The sequence below is a fragment of the Phascolarctos cinereus genome, unplaced genomic scaffold, assembly GCF_003287225.1.
Source record: "Phascolarctos cinereus isolate Bilbo 61053 unplaced genomic scaffold, phaCin_HiC Scaffold_66;HRSCAF=597, whole genome shotgun sequence".
In the NCBI taxonomy this organism is placed as follows: domain Eukaryota; kingdom Metazoa; phylum Chordata; class Mammalia; order Diprotodontia; family Phascolarctidae; genus Phascolarctos; species Phascolarctos cinereus.
In genome coordinates, this window is record NW_027556035.1 from 259 (window position 1) to 22,218 (window position 21,960).

Here is a 21,960-nt window from a genome sequence, read left to right on the forward strand (position 1 = left end):
ACTGAGGTTTTCTAGATTCCAAGCGTGGCACTCTGTCTCCTGCACCATCTAGCTGCCCTCTACATATTACATAATAATATTAGGATCATGCTTTAGTTTTCAGGCTGAAGTTTTACCTGAATGAGAAACCCTTATCAATCTTGCTTTAACTATCAATTTCAATGCAACATCCTGCACTGAATTTTTAAAATATCCTTCTTGAAGATCTATTTTCTTTCTTACTTTCTTTTTCTTTCTTCCCTTCTTCCTTCCTTCCTTGTCCCTAATTTTCCCACTCCAAAAGTCTATTGGTGCTTGACCAGGTAATTTCCCCAACCCTCTTTACTGTCTTAAATGAAATGTCTCTTTAACTTGGCACCTAACTTTGGAGCTCTGAAAGAAGAGTCTGTACCCATTTTCCATGACCACTCTCATTTTGAGGTGAATAGACTTTGCTGCTTTCTGTGTTCAGCCAAGGCAAACAAAAAGGTAGACTTCCTCATAGGAAGATTCCTGAGAAAATGACAATGGTCCCAACCTGATTATGGGAAGAGGGATGGGCAAACTGCTCTCAGAACCTCAGGGCTGAGAGAGTTAGTGACTGTAGAAATTCTAGATTTGGAATCTGAGGGCTCTACTTTGGGGCATTGAAAGTTTGCAGGTCCCCATCCTGAGTCATCCCTGAGAGTCTGGAATTATATAACACTCCATACCCCAAGGAAGCAGCAACAGAACCAGCCCGGATCTTCTGTTTAGAATTTTGCAGAGCCTGGGCCTGACTTAGAGTCTGAAATCAGAAAATAGTCTGGAAAAATAAGTAAACAACAAAAAAAGGAACCCCACCCAAAACCGCTGTTATGATGACAAGGGTACTTAAGGCACAAACCTAGAAGAAGAGAATGACTCAAACATTTACCAGCAAAGCCCCAAAGAAAAGTACTGCTTAGGTACAAATTCAACTAGAATACCCCGAAGAGAGGAAGCAGAGTTATTGTTGCTGCTATTGTTGTTCTTAAGAGTTGAAATGTTTTTATACATGAAATGAGAACACTAGAAAAAAATGGAAAAGAAATGGCAATTAGGGAAGAAAGAACTGGAATGGAAACCAACAGTCTGGCATAAGAGGTACAAAACTCTGTCTATGCAACAAACCTGAGGCACTGAGGCGCCCAAGCAAAGTGGTGCAGTGTTTAGAATGCAGAACCTGGAGTCAGGAAGGACTGAGTTCAAATCTAGCTTCAGACACTGTATGACCCTGGTCAATTCACTTAACCTCTCAGTGTCTCAGTTTCTTCATCTGTGAAATGGGGATCGTAATAGCACCTACCTCCTGAGAGAGTTTTGCAAACCTCACAGTATAATATAAATATTAGTTGTTTATTATTGTTGTTGTTACTCTGAGGAAGCTGCCACATAGGATGGTGGGGAAGATAGAAGAGAGAAGGAGGTTACCCAAGCCAACCATATCATAGCTTCCAAATTTCACAGATTATTCTTGTTTCTTTCTGATGTAAGAAAAAAATGCCTGTTAGAGCAATCCAAAAGAGGATAGGAATAAGCATTTATATAGTGCCAGACACTTGCTAACTTTACAAACATGGTCTGATGTGATCCTTACAGCAATTCTGGGAGGCAGGTGCTATTATTATCAAACCCACTTTACAGATGAGGAAACTGAGGCAAAGTGACTCGCCCAGGGTCACACAGCTAAGAAGTATCTGAGACAAGATTTGTACTCAGGTTTTCCTAACTCCAGGCCAAGTACCCAAGCATTACATCACCAGCTGCCTTGAAACAGAGACATGGTTGCTTTGAAGGTAGCAGATTCTTTCTCACTGGAGGTCTTCATGCAAATTATGGATGATCATTTATCAGGTGTGATGTAGAGGGAATCTTCTTCTTCAGCTATGATTTGGACTAGATGGCCTCTGAAATTCCTTCCACCCCTGAAATTCTGTGATTCTGTAAGTCAGGTTACATCTCTGTGGTTCTCATGCAGCCAAAGGATTGTCAGAGCTGACTGCATGTTGTCCTTTTAAATCCTGGGACCCAGGCCCTCTTGCCTTGCCGAAGTTAAGGCTGTGCTCCTCAATTAGGCTTCCCCTCTCAGATGTGAGCTTCATAACCCAAATCTTCCTCATTGTTTACTAGAAAAATGGGTCCTTCAGCTGGTGTCTTCAAGGTCCTATTCTACATAGCTGGTTTAAAAAATACCCTTCTCATTTAAAACACATACACACACACCTACACACACACATACACACATTGTAACCAAGAGCTTTTGGACTCAAAATACTTTGATCTAAAGGTATGTTTCTTACCTAGGCATTTTAGGTACAGAATTAGGGAAATAGAAATAATGGTGCTTGTGGGGGTGTTGGTGAGGAATGGGGGGACATGAGTCACAAGCCCCCCTAAAATCACCCTACAAGGTAACAACTTATTCCATCAAGGCCAAAGTCAGCACCATTTCTTTCTAGGTGAATGATAATTTGCAAAAATCTTTCAAACTATTCACTTTTTCTGGCTCCCTCCATTCCTTGGAGAGGTGGGTAACAATGGGTGCAGAAGGGTGTATATACTAGCAAATGGAGTCACTTTGTTGTTTGGTTTTGCTTGCCTGCTTTTCTTTGTTGTAAGGTGAGGCTCATTGGGGGTGGGTGGGCAGGTGCAATGAATTCAGAAATGGTTGTGATGTAAGAATAAAAGGCATCACTAAAACCTTGAATAAACATATGCTTGTAAAGTCATTCAAAAGACAGATTTTTTTAACAAGCCACATTTTATTGTACCAATTTCACACAGTAAAAATAAATGGAAAGCAGACATGTCTAAATTCTCTTACTGATTCTCTTGCAGACAACATCACCCAAGGTAAAGGTCTGAAAGCCAAGAAGAAATCCAGTGTTAATCTTTCCTGGAATGACTTGCAGTATATCAGCATGTGATACCTGTCAATGACCCCAGTATGTTACATATACTAGAGATAGGTTTGGCAATCTTTCTGGGTTTTTGTTTGGATTGTCCATGCCTCCTGAGGGAATCCTGGGGAAAGCTGGCTTTGGGGTCTTCGAGGGCCCCATTTAAAAATATAAATATTCCCAGCAATGTTCACAGTGTAAGGATGACAGAGATGCCAGCTGGAAAAGGGTTTAATGCCTGAAGGGGGATTAGCAGGAATGGGTTAGAGGATTGGGTGACTGGGGAAGGAGGGATGATAGGATCATGGCTTTTTAGCTGAAAGGAGCCTTAGGGGTCACCCACCCAACTCCCTGGGAGTCTGCCATAAATGCTACATGTTGCTTTACTCAGGGTGTTGGGCAATAACTCCTCCCCTCTCCCCTCCTCCATCCCTGCTGTTCTCCATGTCTTTCCCTCCCACCTTCTTTTGTCCCTCCTCCCCTCTTTTCTCCCTCTTCTCTACTGCCCTCCATCCCCTCACCTGTCTTTTCCTCATCTTCTCTTCCCTCCCTCCTCTCTACTGTCCTCCATCCCCTCACCTGTCTTTACCTCACCCCCTCTTGCCTCCTTTTTGAGAGCAGGCACTGCCTCCCTTATTCTATTGGCAGCCCCAGTACTTGACACCTAGTATGTGTTCTCCAAACGCTTTTTGGATCCATCCCCCACAACCAAGCAGGAAGAGGAACACCTGATCACTCACGGTGGTGATTGTATCTCCATTGAGTTCAGTGACAGACTTCATTCCTTTGAAACTTGTCACCAGCTTGTTACCTCCTTCTAGATTCACTACAGTCTGTAGGGAGACAGAAGAGTTAGCTCTGGCAAGCCCTAGGGACTGGGGGTGAGCCAGGGATGCACTGGTAAATGTGCAACAACTGGTTTTCTGGAGGGAAAAAATGTACACACAAATTTTCATTATAATCTGTATTAACATTTGAGTATAATTTGCATTGTTAACACCTTCTCATCACTTTAAAACAGGCAATCAATAAAACAATAAATCAGTCCTTGATTTGTAGCGTTTGCTATTTTCTAAGGGGTAAATGCTCACACTTAAAATTTAACAATGCGATGACACTCTCCTGCCGGTTTCAGCTGGCTCCAGCACACCCCTCGAGTAAGTGGCCAAGCCAGATTCCCTGCAGAACTTCTTGTTTCTATACTTCACTGGCTGGATTGTTTTCTAGTTCTCTTAGCCTTTTCCTTACTTTTCCTCCTCTCCCCTTTTCTCTTCTCTTCCTTTTGCTGTCTGTGAGTCAGTCAATAAATATTTATTAACCGTCTGAGATGTATCACATTGTACTAAGTACTGAAGACAGTCCCTGCCCTCAAGGAGCTTACAATCTAATGGGGGAAACAATAAGCAAATAGGTATAAACAAGTTATAGACTGGATAAGTGAGAAATAATTAACAGAGGGAAGGCCCTAGAGCTAAGCGGTTGGGGAAAGTTGTCTGTTTTTTCAGCCAAAGACAAGGTTGATTGAAGATTCGCCATATTACAGTTTTAAGGAATCTGAGCATCTGTGGTTATTGGCTAGATGTGAAAATCTGCACTGTTGGGGAAGGTTTCTTGTAGAAGAGTGGGGGGAGATTACAGTTGGGACTTTAAGGAAGCCAGCAGAGTCAGCAGTCTGAGCGGAGGAGTGAGAGCATTCCAGACATGGGGGATAGACAGGGAGAATGCTGGAGCTGAGAGATGGAGGGTCTCGTTTCATGAACAGCTGGGAAGCCAGGGTCACTGGATGGCAGAGTATGTATCAGGGAGTAAGGTGTGAGAAGACTGAAAATGTAGGAGGGGGCTGGGTTATGAAGGAAACAAGTCAGCTACTGAACACAGCCAGCATGGGCTGGAGGCACTGCTTCCTGGCTGGTCCTACCATATTCCACCAGACTGCTTTTCATCTAATCTACCTATCTTGCAACACGTTGGCTAACAGAGATATTTTTGTGTCTTATCTCCCTAGCAGGCTGCAAGCTTACTCCAGGGGGTTATGGACCAAGTTTTAGCTAATCTTTGCATCTCCTCCAGGGCTTAGCCCAGAGGCTAATACGCGGCACCTTAATGAATACCATGTCCCTAAATTTAATTAAGTTGTATTCTTACCTTGACCTTTTCCCCAGTTGGAGTGCTCAGCTCACACTCCTCCCCCACAGTGAACTCCATCACCTGGATTTGGTTATCATTGTTGAAGGTGATCTTGAAGTGATTTCCATTTTGTACAATTTCGGACATTCCCCTGGTATCCTTTCTCTTCTGTATGACGTCATCAGGTAGACCTGGTTCATACAATAGACATTCAGATCTACAAGGCATCTAAGAGCCAAATGATCTCATTTGGGTCTCGTGACAGCCCTGGGAGGTAGGGACTATTATTATCCCCATTTTCCAGATGAGGAAGCCAATGTTGAGAGCAGTGAGATGATGCAATCCATATTATGGAATGTATTAAGAGCAGAGCCAGGGCTCACATTCAGATCTGACTCCTCATTCTGTTATTCTTCACCCTGACACCCAAGCCAGGCTCCTGAATGCCTGCCCAGAGCCTCACTAGTTGGATTATTTCACTTGCTGCAGGTTCCCTGTATTTTAAGTTCATCCCTTCTGGCAACCACAAGTATAATGCCCCTGTCCCTTTGATCCCACATTTGATGCCCAAAGGCTGTTCTCCTAAGCACTTACCAGCAGCCTTCAAGAAGGCTTCAAAATTCTCTTGGGACTGGAGCTGGTACTTTCCTGAGAAGTTCATGGTGAAGGGATGTTCTCTCAAAACACTGTCTGGGAGAGAAGGTGCCTGGCCTGGCCCTGAGAGTCTGGTTTTATAGGGGGCTCGTTCCCTTCAAATGTTGGTCAGAGGTTATCGTTTGGAACTTTTATGATTCTGCTCAATCATTAATTCCTTGGTAGCAATGTTCAGCAAAAAGAATAAGGAAGGGGGAGTTAACTGGAGTGCCTGGCCACTTGGTACAGGAGTAGGGGGTGATCTATCCAATTGTCCAGAGTGTCTGGGCTGGGAGGGGAGGACAGTGCCCACTGGCATAAGGAAGGGGAAATAATGAGGTCTTTTCACTTTGTGGCAACAAGAAGAAATATCAATGTGGCACTTTTTTGTTTTGTATTACATCGTGCTTTCTTATGCATTAGCTCATTTGATTCTTACAAGTATCCTGTAGGGTAGCTGATGAAATCATAGTTGCTTCAGTTTTAGAGATGAGGAAACCAAAGTTTGTCAAGGTCACACAGCATGTAAAACACTGAGCTGGGTGGATATCAAGGATTTCTCAGGCTCAACTTGTCATTTCTCACCTGCAGGACTTTGTATAAAACAGGGTACTGAATTTGAAGCCAGAGCTCACTATGAGAAGCTTATGTTTTACTGTGTTGTGTGTGTAAGCACATGTGCTCTGATGTGTATGTGTGTGTATGTGTATAGGAGGGCAGAGTATTCATTTTTATCTCTGTCTCCTCAGTATGTATCACACAGCAGGCATTTAATAAATATTTGCTGATTGGAATTCAACCTGAGTTATTCTCTTATAGTTTAGGATTTTCACTTTCACTTTCTCAGAGTTTACATGACCCCTAAACTGAACTTTTTTTCATTCGGTCATTTTCAGTTGTGTGCAATTCTTTGTGACTCCAATTCAAGGTTTTCTTGGCAAAGTTACTGGAATGGTTTGTCTTTTCCTTCTCCAGCTCATGGTACAGATGAGGAAACTGAGGCAAACAGGGTTAAGTGACTTGCTCAGGGTCACACAGCTAGGAAGCTTCTGAGGTCTTATTTGAGGCCCAGTGCGCTATACACTATGGTGCCACCTAGCTGCCAAACCACTACACTAGGGCATTTTTCAAACACTAATTCTGTAGTCCCAACACTGTACTGTCCTTCACTACATTGCACACTCCCTATGTCCTACTCACACAAAATTTCATTTTATTCAGAGCTATAACTGCCAAGCCAGTGACATGTGAGAATCTATAAATGGGACTTTGCCTTTTTAAGACCAATGAAAGAATCGTAAAGGAAAATGACAGAGCAGTGTGACTGTAAACTGTGTTTATCAATTAAACACCAAGCACGTGATGTTCCTTTAGCTGCTAGAAAACACCTTTTATTTTTTAGTTAAAATTAATTTTTGTTTGTTTATTGAGTTTGGGTCTCCCTATATCTCTCAGGCCAGAAGCATAGCAACCACTCATTCAGGACCCCAGTCCCAATCAGTTAATCTGCTTTGTGTCTCTGACCTTGGCCAATTTACTGCTGGTTAGGCAACTTGGGAGCTGGGGGTGTTGATGGCAGACTTAGCAGCTCAGAACTCCTGAACACAAGCCATTCACCAGCCTCCACCTCCTCCTCCCATGCCTGGTGAGGGCCTATAAGCATTTACCACTGCCACAGAAAAAAGAGGAGGGAGCAATGTTGCCAATCTGGACCAGGACCAGGGACAGTGGTGAAAGGGCCACAACCTCACTGGCTTATAGACACTGGCCAGAACAGAAAGAGTAAGATAGAGAGGAGTCAGAGGTAGAAAACCCAGTACCACCATGACAGTCAGTCCCCTGTTTCCTGAGGTGTGTTTCATCACCGATGAAAGGTTCCTCTTTATTCTTAAAGCTGCCCTTGCTTGTCTTATGGCAGGCCCGGAGCATTCACACAAAACGGGGACAGAGAGATGGACTAGAGGGATGCAGGAATAAATGTAATTTGTCATTTGAGGGCTAAGTCAAGAGTGAGATGCTACATACAGGCTACAAGCTCTGGACCCATGTCATGGTCTTGTGTTAGTCCTCACATTTCTTTGTTTCTCTTGGCCTTCTGACCCTGCCATCCAGACCCTCCCAATGAAGACTTTCCTCTCTCTATTTGGCTTCCACAATGTTCTTATCCTGGTTCTTCTGTCTTTCTGATCCCTCCTTCTCAGGCTGCTTTCCTGACTCATCAATCATCTTCCAATCCCTAAGTGCTGGTTTCCCCCAAGGTCCTTTTCTTCTCGCCTTGTTTCTCTCCACTCTATCTCAGTGATCCCAATCAATTATGTGTCTCATACTCTTCTCTTTACTGTCGATATTCAAGTCTATACTTGTAACAATACTAAATTCTCTCCTGAATTCTTATCTGACATCTCCAACTGCCCTTTGGATATTTCTTTCTCAGTGACGTTCTGGCACATTGAATCACATATTTAGGGCTTGAAGAGACCTTAGGGAGCATTATATCCACTCTTTCCTTTAATGCATGAGGAAATTGAGGTCCAGAGAGATTAAGTATACAGCTAGGTGAGACAGTGGATGGATTGCTGGACTTGGAGTCAGGAAGACCTGAGTTCAAATACTGCCCCTGACATTAACTAGCTGTGTAATCCTAGACTTAATTTCTCTGAGCCTCAGATTCCTGATCTGCAAAATGGGGACAATAATCATAGTACCTACCTCACAGAGTTATTAGGAGGGCCAAATGAGATGACATAAAGTGCTTTGCAAACATTAAAATGCTATCTAAATGCTAGCTACTTTCTTTAGTATGAAGTGACTTGCCCAGATTCATCGAGCTAGTAAATATCTGATGTGGGAGTTGAGCTCAAATCCATATCGATGTTCTGTACCCTGCAGTCCATTGCAGCAGGCTGCATCCAATTCAGTGCCTCCAAAACAGAATTCCTCTTCTCCACCTAAATTTGCCCTTCCTCCAAACTTCCCTTCTTCTTCTGAGAACAATCAGCCAACCTGATTCAGAATCTCAGAGTCTTCTTCCCTCCATCCCTTCCAGTCCCCATATCCAATTCATCCCCAAGTCCTGTCGATTTCAACTCCACAGCATCTCTCGAATCACTCCCCTTTTTTAACACCCATCTCTCAGGTCCGTATCACTTCTCAGAGTAGCCTCCTAAGTGGTCTCTCTTCTTCCAAGAAGGCTCTCTCTTCTTGAATCTATTCCTTACCTAGCTGCCAAAATAATCTTTCTGTGACCAAGGCACGACCACGTCACTTCTGAACTCAAAACTCTTCAGTGGCTCCCCGTGGTCTGCAGGATAAAATGCAAACACACTCTTCAATCAGGCATTTCAGGTTCACACTAGAAATGAGAGAACCATTCTGACTAGCATGAAGTTGGTGTTTAATATAAGTACAGAGATACTAAGAAAGGAAAAGAGCATCTATGAAACACCTACTATGTGCAAAGCACGGTGCTAAGTGCTTGACAAATATGATCTCATTTGATCTTCAGACCAGCTCTGGAATGTTGGTATTATTATTGTTCACATTCTACAGATGAGGCAGACAGAAGTTCAGTGATTTGCCCAGAGTCACACAGCTAGGGAATGTCTGAGGTCAAATTTGAATTCAGGTCTCCTAACTCCAGACCCAGTGCTGTGTCCACTGAGCCATCTAGCCCAGGTGAACAATATCTTCTGGTGCTGAAAGAAGTGGTGAATAGGATTGCCAGGTCACCGTCAGTGATATCTGAAAGATCATGGAAGATGGCAATGGCCTACAAGGTGGGAAAGGGGACAATGCAGTCCACATTTTCAAGAAAGTGATGACATCAGAGTCTTCCAATTAGAGGTCGGTGAGCTTGGCTTCCATTCCTGGGAAAATTCTAGAGAGGATGATAAAAGATTAGCCAACATGTGGAGAAGGAAGTGGTAATTACAAAGAGCCAGCTTGGAATCATCCAGAACACCACTGGCCCCATTGAGTTCATTGTCTCTTTTGACAGGATTACTCATTCTTTGGGAGGAAATGCTGTGGACAAAATTTTCCTAAGTTTTAGCAAAACTTGTAGTAAAGAATCTCATATTATTCTCATGGAGAAGGTGGAGAGATGTGGAACAGCAATTACTTAGATCCAGAAATCACTGGATGACTGGACCCAAAGATTAGCTGTTAGTGGTTCAATACCGACATGGTACCAGGCAGACTTCCAGGGGAGGGAGGACATAAGCATTTGTTATTGTTCAATCACAGCCAACTCTTCATGACCCCATGGGCCATAGCACACCAATACTGTCCATGGGAATTTCTTGGCAAAGATACTAGAATGGTTTGCCATTTCCTTCTTCCATGGATTAAGGCAAACAGGAATTAAGTGACTAGGTCAAATAGTGTAAGTGTCTGAGGTAGAATTTGAACTCAGGTCTTCTTGATTCCGGGCCCAGTACTTTGTCCATTCAACCATCTGACTGACCCATAAGCTATATAGCACCTACTATGTGCCAGGCACTGTGCTAAGTACTCTACAAATGTTATCGCATTCAACCTATACAACAGCACTGAGAGGGAAGTGCTATTATTATTTCCATTTTGCAGTTGAGTAAACTGAGGCAAACAGGGATGAAGTGACTTGACACAGATAGTAAGTGTCTGAGTCTGGATTCAAATGCAAGTCCTCCTGACCCCAGATTCAGGGCCCTACCAACTGTGCTCCCTAGCTGGCCTTAGTAGAATCCTTCAGGGTTCCAGGCTTGTCCTGGGCTGATTTTAATCAGTGATCTGCATAAATGCACAGAGGAGATGTCATCAAATTTGCAGATGACACAAAATGGGGCTGGGGCTTGGAGGATGGGGGCAGATAACTAACATATTGGATGATAGAATCAGAATCTAAAAAGATCTTGACAGGCTAGACCATTGGGCTGAATCCAATGACACAAAATCTAACAGAAATCAATGTAAAGCCCTATACTTGGGTACAGAAAATCAATTTCCTAAGTATAAAAGGGGAAGGCCTAGTTAGACAGCTGTTGCTGTGGAAAAAGTAATGGAGGCTTTAATGGACACAAGCTTAACATAAATCAGTTGCATGATGAAACTGTCAAAAGCGCTAATGCCTTACTGTAGACATTATAAAATATTTAGGAGTCTACCTCCCGAAACAAACCCAGGAACTCTATGAACACAATTACAAAACACTTTTCACACAAATAAAATCACATCTAAATAATTGGAAAAACATCAGTTGCTCATGGGTAGGCCAAGCTAAAATAATAAAAATGACAATGCTACCTAAGCTAATTTACTTATTCAGTGCCATACCAATCAAGCCACCAAAAAATTATTCTATAGAGTTAGAAAAAATAATAGCAAGATTCATTTGGAAAAAGAAAAGTCCCAGAATATCAAAGGAACTAATGAAAAGAAATGCAGGGGAAGGTGGCCTAGCAATTCCAGATCTTAAATTGTATTATAAGGCAGCAATCATCAAACCTGCTTGGTACTGGCTAAGAAATAGGGAGGTGGATCAGTAGAATAGGTTAAATATGCAAGACGCAGTAGTCAATGACTATAGTAATCTATTATTTGATAAACCCAAAGACCCCAGTTTCTGGGATAAGAACCCACTCTTTGAAAAAAAACTGCTGGGAAAACTGGAAAAGAGTATGGCAGAAACTAGGCATAGACCCAAATCTCACACCATATACCAAAATAAAGTCAAAATGGGTTCATGACTTAGATATAAAAGCTGATACCATTAGTAAACTGGGAGAACAAGGAATAGTTTACCTATCAGATCTATAGAGAACAGAAGAGTTCGTGGCCAAACAGGAGATAGAGAACATTAGCAAAAGCAAAATGGATAATTTTGACTACATTAAATTGAAAAGTTTTTGCACAAACAAAGCCAATGCAACTAAGATTAGAAGGAAGGTAGAAAATTGGGAAAGAATTTTTACAACCAGTCTTTCTGATAAAGGCCTCATTTCTAAAATATATAGAGAATTAAGACAAATTTATAAGAATACAAGCCATTCCCCCAATTGATAAATGGTCAAAGGATATGAACAGGCAGTTCTCAGATGAAGAAATTAAAGCCATCTATAGTCATATGTAAAAATGCTCTAAATCATTATTGATTAGAGAAATGCAAATCAAAACAACTCTGAGGTACCACATCACACCTATCAGATTCGCCAACATGACAAAACAGGAAAATGATAAATGTTGGAGAGGACGTGGGAAAATTGGAATGCTAATACATTGTTGGTGGAGTTGTGAAATGATCTCACCATTTTGGAGAACAATTTGGAACTATGCCCAAAGGGCTACAAAAATGTGCATACCCTTTGATCCAGCAATAGCACTTCTAGGGCTATATCCCAAAGAGATCAAACAAATGGGAAAAGGACCCACATGTACAAAAATATTCATAGCAGCTCTTTTTGTGGTGGCAAAGAATTGGAAATTGAGAGGATGCCCATCAATTGGGGAATGGCTGAGCAACTTGTGGTATATGAATGTAATGGAATACTATTGTTCTATAAGAAATGATGAACAGGCCGACTTCAGAAAAACCTGGGAAGGCTTATATGGTCTGATGCTGAGTGAAGTGAGCAGAACCAAGAGGACTTTGTATACAATAGCAGCCATGTTATGCAATGACTAAGAATGTTAAACTGAACCGTTCTCAGCATTACGAGGATCGAACACGTCTCCAGAGGCCTCGGGATGGAAAATGCTGTCCACATCCAAAGAAAGAACTATGGAAGTCTAATCGCTCTCACTTATTTTTACCTTCAGTTGAGTTTTGTTTCATCTTTCTGATAGTTTCTCCTATTGGTTTTAATTTTTACTTACAACTTCACTAATGTGAAAATATGTTTAATGAGTATGTAAATGTAAAGCCTATGTCAGATTGTGCTCCGTCTTGGGGGGGGGGAAAGGGAGAAAAAATTTTCAACTCAAAAGCATATGGAAAAAAAAAATTTTAAAAAGCGCTAATGCAATCTTTGGGCTCCATGGAGTGGGCGCTGGCTTCCAGGAACAGTGAGCACCTTGCCTTCATCAGGCTTCATCTGGAGGAACATGTTCTGGTCTGGGTGCCACAATTTAAGAATGACATTGAGAAGTTGGGGGAGCGTCCAAAGGCACCAAACAGAACGATGAGCTCCTGTTTAATAAGAATGAGTGGGTGTTTAACTGGAAGAGAAAAGATTCAGGGAGGGCATGATGATTGTGTTTTTATGTAAAGGACAAATTCGATTTGTTCTCCTTGGTCTGGGTGGGCAGAACTAGGAATCATAGGTAGAAGTTAGAAGAGGATGAATTCAATCCGATGTCAGGGAAAACTTCCTAGCAATTAAGGCTGAGCCCCAGGAGAGGTAGTAAGTTCCCCATCACGAAAGCTCTTCAAGTAAAGGCTGGTTTGATACCACTTATGGTATATGGTACATAGCAGGGATTGTGTTGGTCATGATGGGTGCCAGGCCCCATCTGAGTCTCAAATTCAGGACCTCTGGTCTGTCTGAAATCTTCTTTTCCAGCCTTATTTTATTCTCCTTTAGGGAGAGAAGTGGTGGAGAGTAAGCCAGACTCAGAGCTAGGGAAACCTGAGTTTCGATTCCCCCTTCTCACACAGCAAGGTGAATCAATGGATGGAGTGCTGGGCCTGGAGTCAGGAAGACCTAAGTTCAAAAGTAGCCTCAGACACTTACTAGCTGTGTGACCTTGGGCAAGTCACTTCACCTTAGTTTGCCTAGGAGGCAGTGCCAGGTGTGGAGTTAGGGAGAGCTGAGTTCAAACCCTGCCTCAGAAACTTCCTCACTGAGTGACCCTAGTCAAATTGATGAACCTCTTTCAACCTCAGTCGGGTATTTTTTTGGAATCAGAATTATCTATGAGAGAAGGAGTATGGTACAGGGGCTAGAGCTAGCCTCCAAGCCAGGAAGACCTGGGTTCACATCCCACCTCTGACACACACTAATTGCTATGTGACCCTGGAAGCGTTATTTTATTTCTCAGCTGTCCCGATAACTCTATCTCAGAGCAGGTGGCTACCTACATTTCTAGAGGAAGTTTCCTTTTATGCGAGTTCCCTAGATCAATGAAATCAGTCAGTCAAGTATGTGTTATATTATACCAGTCACCGTGCTAAGAATGGGGGATAAAAAAAAATGCCCAAAAGGAGTTCACCTTCTAATGAGTTCAGTCCCTGTTCCCTAGTTATCTGGGTATTAGCCATTATCCCTGATAGATAATAAACTAGGGGAAAGGCAGAAGCTGGTCTTGGTCAAAAAGTAACCCTAAGATTTTCCTTCCTCTTGGGGACAAGGCCATTCATTATACAAAGAGAGCCTGATAGAGTGCTTTCTACACACGTCATAGGAGGTGCTTATGAAAGATCTGTTGAACTGAATTGACCTGATTTCAGCCCCAGTATTTATTGCTGTGTGAGAATGAGTTTTCCTCTTCTGATTTCCTTTGAAATGGTTTGCTACTCTGGAGAAACAGGATTTAAACCTTAAAGTCAACTCTGATCTTTCAGGCAGATCAATATGGTATGGAGAGGTTTTGAATTTGGTTCTCTCCACTAACCTTTCACTTGAGACCGCAGAACCTAGGACCTATTCATAAAAATGTCTGCATGTGGTTGTAAGTAGAAGCCAGCCAAGGGTAATGATTACACCCTCCCACTAATTGAGCAAACACTGGAAGAGATAGATGTAATCTCCTTTGCAAAGTTGAAGTGACTTTCAAATTTAAAAAATAATCCTTCTCCCCAGTGGCTCAATTTCAGATGTGGATTGCCTTTTCTGCTTTCCTTTTTCATCCCCAATCCAATCCTGACTCTCATAGTGAATATCAAGGCCAGCCTTTATGCCAACATCAACCCCAGCCCTAGTATCATCACTCACATCTTGCCTCTGATTTTCAACCCAAACTTCAATGCCAGCCACAATCCAAAGCTCCACGCCAATCCCAACTCTCAAATCTACCCCCATCTTAGTCCTCTGAATGACCCAACTTAAAGTTGCAAAAGCTCTCTGAGGCCACTTTGTCTAACCCATACTTGGACAAGAATTTGCTTTACAAATAACTTAACAAGTTGCTGTTGTGAAGTCATTTTCAGTCATGTCTGACTCTCTGTGACCCCATTTGGGATTTTCTTGAGAAAGATACTCGAGTGGTTTCTCATGTCCTTCTCCGGCTCATTTTATAGATGAGGAAACTGAGACAAACAGGGTTGAGTGACTTGCCCAGGGTCACATAACTAGCGCCTGAGGCCAGATTTGAACTGAGGTGTTCCAGATTGCAAGCGTAGCACTCTGTCTCCTGTACCATCTAGCTGCCCTCTACATATTACATAATAATATTAGGATCATGCTTTAGTTTTCAGGCTGAAGTTTTACCTGAATGAGAAACCCTTATCAATCTTGCTTTAACTATCAATTTCAATGCAACATCCTGCACTGAATTTTTAAAATATCCTTCTTGAAGATCTATTTTCTTTCTTACTTTCTTTTTCTTTCTTCCCTTCTTCCTTCCTTCCTTGTCCCTAATTTTCCCACTCCAAAAGTCTATTGGTGCTTGACCAGGTAATTTCCCCAACCCTCTTTACTGTCTTAAATGAAATGTCTCTTTAACTTGGCACCTAACTTTGGAGCTCTGAAAGAAGAGTCTGTACCCATTTTCCATGACCACTCTCATTTTGAGGTGAATAGACTTTGCTGCTTTCTGTGTTCAGCCAAGGCAAACAAAAAGGTAGACTTCCTCATAGGAAGATTCCTGAGAAAATGACAATGGTCCCAACCTGATTACGGGAAGAGGGATGGGCAAACTGCTCTCAGAACCTCAGGGCTGAGAAAGTTAGTGACTGTAGAAATTCTAGATTTGGAATCTGAGGGCTCTACTTTGGGGCATTGAAAGTTTGCAGGTCCCCATCCTGAGTCATCCCTGAGAGTCTGGAATTATATAACACTCCATACCCCAAGGAAGCAGCAACAGAACCAGCCCGGATCTTCTGTTTAGAATTTTGCAGAGCCTGGGCCTGACTTAGAGTCTGAAATCAGAAAATAGTCTGGAAAAATAAGTAAACAACAAAAAAAGGAACCCCACCCAAAACCGCTGTTATGATGACAAGGGTACTTAAGGCACAAACCTAGAAGAAGAGAATGACTCAAACATTTACCAGCAAAGCCCCAAAGAAAAGTACTGCTTAGGTACAAATTCAACTAGAATACCCCGAAGAGAGGAAGCAGAGTTATTGTTGCTGCTATTGTTGTTCTTAAGAGTTGAAATGTTTTTATACATGAAATGAGAACACAAAAAAATGGAAAAGAAATGGCAATTAGGGAAGAAAGAACTGGAATGGAAACCAACAGTCTGGCATAAGAGGTACAAAACTCTGTCTATGCAACAAACCTGAGGCACTGAGGCGCCCAAGCAAAGTGGTGCAGTGTTTAGAATGCAGAACCTGGAGTCAGGAAGGACTGAGTTCAAATCTAGCTTCAGACACTGTATGACCCTGGTCAATTCACTTAACCTCTCAGTGTCTCAGTTTCTTCATCTGTGAAATGGGGATCGTAATAGCACCTACCTCCTGAGAGAGTTTTGCAAACCTCACAGTATAATATAAATATCAGTTGTTATTATTGTTGTTGTTGTTACTCTGAGGAAGCTGCCACATAGGATGGTGGGGAAGATAGAAGAGAGAAGGAGGTTACCCAAGCCAACCATATCATAGCTTCCAAATTTCACAGATATATTCTTGTTTCTTTCTGATGTAAGAAAAAAATGCCTGTTAGAGCAATCCAAAAGAGGATAGGAATAAGCATTTATATAGTGCCAGACACTTGCTAACTTTACAAATATGGTCTGATGTGATCCTTACAGCAATTCTGGGAGGCAGGTGCTATTATTATTATCAAACCCACTTTACAGATGAGGAATTCTGGGAGGCAGTGCTATTATTATTATCAAACCCACTTTACAGATGAGAAACTGAGCAAAGTGACTCGCCCAGGGTCACCTAACTCCAGGCCAAGTACCCTAAGCATTACATCAGCAGCTGCTTGAAACAGAGACATGGTTGCTTTGGAAGGTAGCAGATTTTTCTCACTGGAGGTCTTCATGCAAATTATGGATGATCATTCATCAGGTGTGATGTAGAGGGAATCTTCTTCTTCAGCTATGATTTGGACTAGATGGCCTCTGAAATTCCTTCCACCCCTGAAATTCTGTGATTCTGTAAGTCAGGTTACATCTCTGTGGTTCTCATGCAGCCAAAGGATTGTCAGAGCTGACTGCATGTTGTCCTTTTAAATCCTGGGACCCAGGCCCTCTTGCCTTGCCGAAGTTAAGGCTGTGCTCCTCAATTAGGCTTCCCTCTCAGATGTGAGCTTCATAACCCAAATCTTCCTCATTGTTTACTAGAAAAATGGGTCCTTCAGCTGGTGTCTTCAAGGTCCTATTCTACATAGCTGGTCTAAAAAATACCCTTCTCATTTAAAACACATACACACACACCTACACACACACATACACACATTGTAACCAAGAGCTTTTGGACTCAAAATACTTTGATCTAAAGGTATGTTTCTTACCTAGGCATTTTAGGTACAGAATTAGGCAAATAGAAATAATGGTGCTTGTGGGGGTGTTGGTGAGGAATGGGGGACATGATTCACAAGCCCCCTTAAAATCACCCTACAAGGTATAACTTATTCCATCAAGGCCAAAGTGAGCACCGTTTCTTTCTAGGTGAATGATAATTTGCAAAAATCTTTCAAACTATTCACTTTTTCTGGCTCCCTCCATTCCTTGGAGAGGTGGGTAACTATGGGTGCAGAAGGGTGTATATACTAGCAAATGGAGTCACTTTGTTGTTTGGTTTTGCTTGCCTGCTTTTCTTTGTTGTAAGGTGAGGCTCATTGGGGTGGGTGGGCAGGTGCAGTGAATTCAGAAATGGTTGTGATGTAAGAATAAAAGGCATTACTAAAACCTTGAATACACATATGCTTCTAAGTCATTCAAAAGACAGATTTTTTTAACAAGCCACATTTTATTGTACCAATTTCACACAGTAAAAATAAATGGAAAGCAGACATGTCTAAATTCTCTTACTGATTCTCTTGCAGACAACATCACCCAAGGTAAAGGTCTGAAAGCCAAGAAGAAATCCAGTGTTAATCTTTCCTGGAATGTCTTACAGTATATCAGCATGTGATACCCATCAATGACTCTTGTATGTTAGATATACTAGAGATAGGTTTGGCAACCTTTCTGGGTTTTTGTATGGATTCTCCAGGCTTCCTGAGGGAACCCTGGGGAAGGCTGTTTGGGGTCTTCGAGGGCCCCATTAAAAAATATAAATATTCCCAGCAAGGTTCACAGTGTAAGGATGACAGAGATGCCAGCTGGAGAAGGGTTTAATGCCCGAAGGGGGATTAGCAGGAATGGGGTAGAGGATTAGGTGACTGGGGGTGGAGGGAAGATAGGATCATGGCTTTTTAGCTGAAAGGAGCCTTAGGGTCACCCACCCAACTCCCTGGGAGTCTGCCATAAATGCTACATGTTGCTTTACTCAGGGTGTTGGGCAATAACTCCTCCCCTCTCCCCTCCTCCATCCCTGCTGTCCTCCATGTCTTTCCCTCCCCCCCTCTTTTGTCCCTCCTCCCCTCTTTTCTCCCTCTTCTCTACTGCCCTCCATCCCCTCACCTGTCTTTTCCTCATCCTCTCTTCCCTCCCTCCTCTCTACTGTCCTCCATCGCCTCACCTGTCTTTCCCTCATCCTCTCTTCCCTCCCTCCTCTCTACTGTCCTCCACCCCCTCACCTGTCTTTTCCTCATCTTCTCTTCCCTCCCTCCTCTCTACTGTCCTCCATCCCCTCACCTGTCTTTACCTCACCCCCTCTTGCCTCCTTTTGAGAGCAGGCACTGCCTCCCTTTTCTATTGGCAGCCCCAGTACTTGACACCTAGTATGTGTTCTCCAAATGCTTTTTGGATCCATCCCCCACAACCAAGCAGGAAGGAACACCTGATCACTCACGGTGGTGATTGTATCTCCATTGAGTTCAGTGACAGACTTCATTCCTTTGAAACTTGTCACCAGCTTGTTACCTCCTTCTAGATTCACTACAGTCTGTAGGGAGACAGAAGAGTTAGCTCTGGCAAGCCCTAGGGACTGGGGTGAGCCAGGGATGCACTGGTAAATGTGCAACAACTGGTTTTCTGGAGGGAAAAAATGTACACACAAATTTTCATTATAATCTGTATTAACATTTGAGTATAATTTGCAGTGTTAACACCTTCTCATCACTTTAAAACAGGCAATCAATAAAACAATAAATCAGTCCTTGATTTGTAGCGTTGCTATTTTCTAAGGGTAAATGCTCACACTTAAAATTTAAAAATGGGCTGTGCTCTGCTGCCGGTTTCAGCTGGCTGAGGCACACCACTCGAGTAAGTGCCCAAGCCAGATTCCCTGCAGAACTTCTTGTTTCTATACTTCACTGGCTGGATTGTTTTCTAGTTCTCTTAGCCCTTTCCTTACTTTTCCTCCTCTCCCCTTTTCTCTTCTCTTCCTTTTGCTGTCTGTGAGTCAGTCAATAAATATTTATTAACCGTCTAAGATGTGTCACATTGTACTAAGTACTGAAGACAGTCCCTGCCCTCAAGGAGCTTACAATCTAATGGGGGAAACAATAAGCAAACAGGTACAAACAAGTCATAGACTGGATAAGTGAGAAATCATTAACAGAGGGAAGGCCCTAGAACTAAGCGGTTGAGGAAAGTTGTCTGTTTTGTTTTTCAGCCAAAAACAAGGTTGACTGAAGATTCGCCATATTCAGTTTTAGGAATCTGAGCATCTGTGGGTTATTGGCTAGATCGTGAAAATCTGCACTGTTGGGGAAGGTTTCTTGTAGAAGAGGGGGGAGATTACAGTAGGGACTTTAAGGAAGCCAGCAGAGTCAGCAGTCTGAGCGGAGCAGTGAGAGCATTCCAGACATGGGGGATAGACAGGGAGAATGCTGGAGCTGAGAGATGGAGGGTCTCGTTTCATGAACAGCTGGGAAGCCAGGGTCACTGGATGGCAGAGTATGTATCAGGGAGTAAGGTGTGAGAAGACTGAAAATGTAGGAGGGGGCTGGGTTATGAAGGACACAAGTCAGCTACTGAACACAGCCAGCATGGGCTGGAGGCACTGCTTCCTGGCTGGTCCTCTATACCATATTCCACCAGACTGCTTTTCATCTAATCTACCTATCTTGCAACACGTTGGCTAACAGAGATATGTTTGTGTCTTATCTCCCTAGCAGGCTGCTAGCTTACTCCAGGGGGTTATGGACCAAGTTTTAGCTAATCTTTGCATCTCCTCCAGGGCTTAGCCCAGAGGCTAATACGCGGCACCTTAATGAATACCATGTCCCTAAATTGAATTAAGTTATATTCTTACCTTGACCTTTTCCCAGTTGGAGTGCTCAGCTCACACTCCTCCCCACAGTGAACTCCATCACCTGGATTTGGTTATCATTGTTAAGGTGATCTTGAAGTGATTTCCATTTTGTACAATTTCGGACATTCCCCTGGTATCCTTTCTCTTCTGTATGACGTCATCAGGTAGACCTGGTTCATACGATAGAGATTCAGACCTAGAAGGCATCTAAGAGCCAAATGATCTCATTTGGGTCTCGTGACAGCCCTGGGAGGTAGGGACTATTATTATCCCCATTTTCCAGATGAGGAAGCCAATGTTGAGAGCAGTGAGATGATGCAATCCATATTATGGAATGTATTAAGAGCAGAGCCAGGGCTCACATTCAGATCTGACTCCTCATTCTGTTATTCTTCACCCTGACACCCAAGCCAGGCTCCTGAATGCCTGCCCAGAGCCTCACTAGTTGGATTATTTCACTTGCTGCAGGTTCCCTGTATTTTAAGTTCATCCCTTCTGGCAACCACAAGTATAATGCCCCTGTCCCTTTGATCCCAACATTTGATGCCCAAAGGCTGTTTTCCTAAGCACTTACCAGCAGCCTTCAAGAAGGCTTCAAAATTCTCTTGCGACTGGAGCTGGTACTTTCCTGAGAAGTTCATGGTGAAGGGATGTTCTCTCAAAACACTGTCTGGGAGAAAGGTGCCTGGCCTGGCCCTGAGAGTCTGGTTTTATAGGGGCTCGTTCCCTTCAAATGTTGGTCAGAGGTTATCGTTTGGAACTTTTATGATTCTGCTCAATCATTAATTCCTTGGTAGCAATGTTCAGCAAAAAAGAATAAGGAAGGCATGGGGGAGTTAACTGGAGTGCCTGGCCACTTGGTACAGGAGTAGGGGTGATCTATCCAATTGTCCAGAGTGTCTGGGGCTGGGAGGGGAGGACAGTGCCCACTGGCATAAGGAAGGGGAAATAATGAGGTCTTTTCACTTTGTGGCAACAAGAAGAAATATCAATGTGGCACTTTTTGTTTTGTATTACATCGTGCTTTCTTATGCATTAGCTCATTTTTCTTACAAGTATCCTGTATTAGCTGATGAAATCATAGTTGCTTCAGTTTTAGAGATGAGGAAACCAAAGTTTGTCAAGGTCACACAGCATGTAAAACACTGAGCTGGGGTGGATATCAAGGGATTTCTCAGGCTCAACTTGTCATTTCTCACCTGCAGGACTTTGTATAAAACAGGGTACTGAATTTGAAGCCAGAGCTCACTATGAGAAGCTTATGTTTTACTGTGTGTGTGTGTAAGCACATGTGCTCTGATGTGTATGTGTGTGTATGTGTATAGGAGGGCGGAGTATTCATTTTTATCTCTGTCTCCTCAGTATGTATCACACAGCAGGCATTTAATAAATATTTGCTGATTGGAATTCAACCTGAGTTATTCTCTTATAGTTTAGGATTTTCACTTTCACTTTCTCAGAGTTTAGCATAGACCCCTAAACTGAACTTTTTTTCATTCGGTCATTTTCAGTTGTGTGCAATTCTTTGTGACTCCAATTCAATTTTCTTGGCAAAGTTACTGGAATGGTTTGTCTTTTCCTTCTCCAGCTCATGGTACAGATGAGGAAACTGAGGCAAACAGGGTTAAGTGACTTGCTCAGGGTCACACAGCTAGGAAGCTTCTGATGTCTTATTTGAGGCCCAGTGCGCTATACACTATGGCGCCACCTAGCTGCCGAACAACTACACTAGGGGCATTTTTCAAACACTAATTCTGTAGTCCCAACACTGTACTGTCCTTCACTACATTGCACACTCCCCTATGTCCTACTCACACAAAATTTCATTTATTTCAGAGCTATAACTGCCAA

General features: G+C 42.7%; 1 protein-coding gene and 1 pseudogene across 1 annotated transcript; both read right to left on the reverse strand.

Moving 5' to 3' along the window:
• Nucleotides 1-222: 222 nt before the first annotated feature.
• Nucleotides 223-5,718, reverse strand: LOC110204034 (fatty acid-binding protein, liver-like; the record flags this gene model as incomplete). The annotated part of the gene is made up of 5 exons (XM_020980401.2): nt 5,622-5,718; nt 5,046-5,218; nt 3,641-3,733; nt 2,825-2,861; nt 223-251 (listed from the first exon to the last, which is right to left on the reverse strand). Coding segments are annotated over exons 1-5 (399 nt in total), but the record flags the coding sequence as incomplete, so codon positions are not given.
• An 11,977-nt stretch (nt 5,719-17,695) lies between these two features.
• On the reverse strand, nt 17,696-20,750 carry LOC110204036 (fatty acid-binding protein, liver-like; annotated as a pseudogene).
• Nucleotides 20,751-21,960: the final 1,210 nt, after the last annotated feature.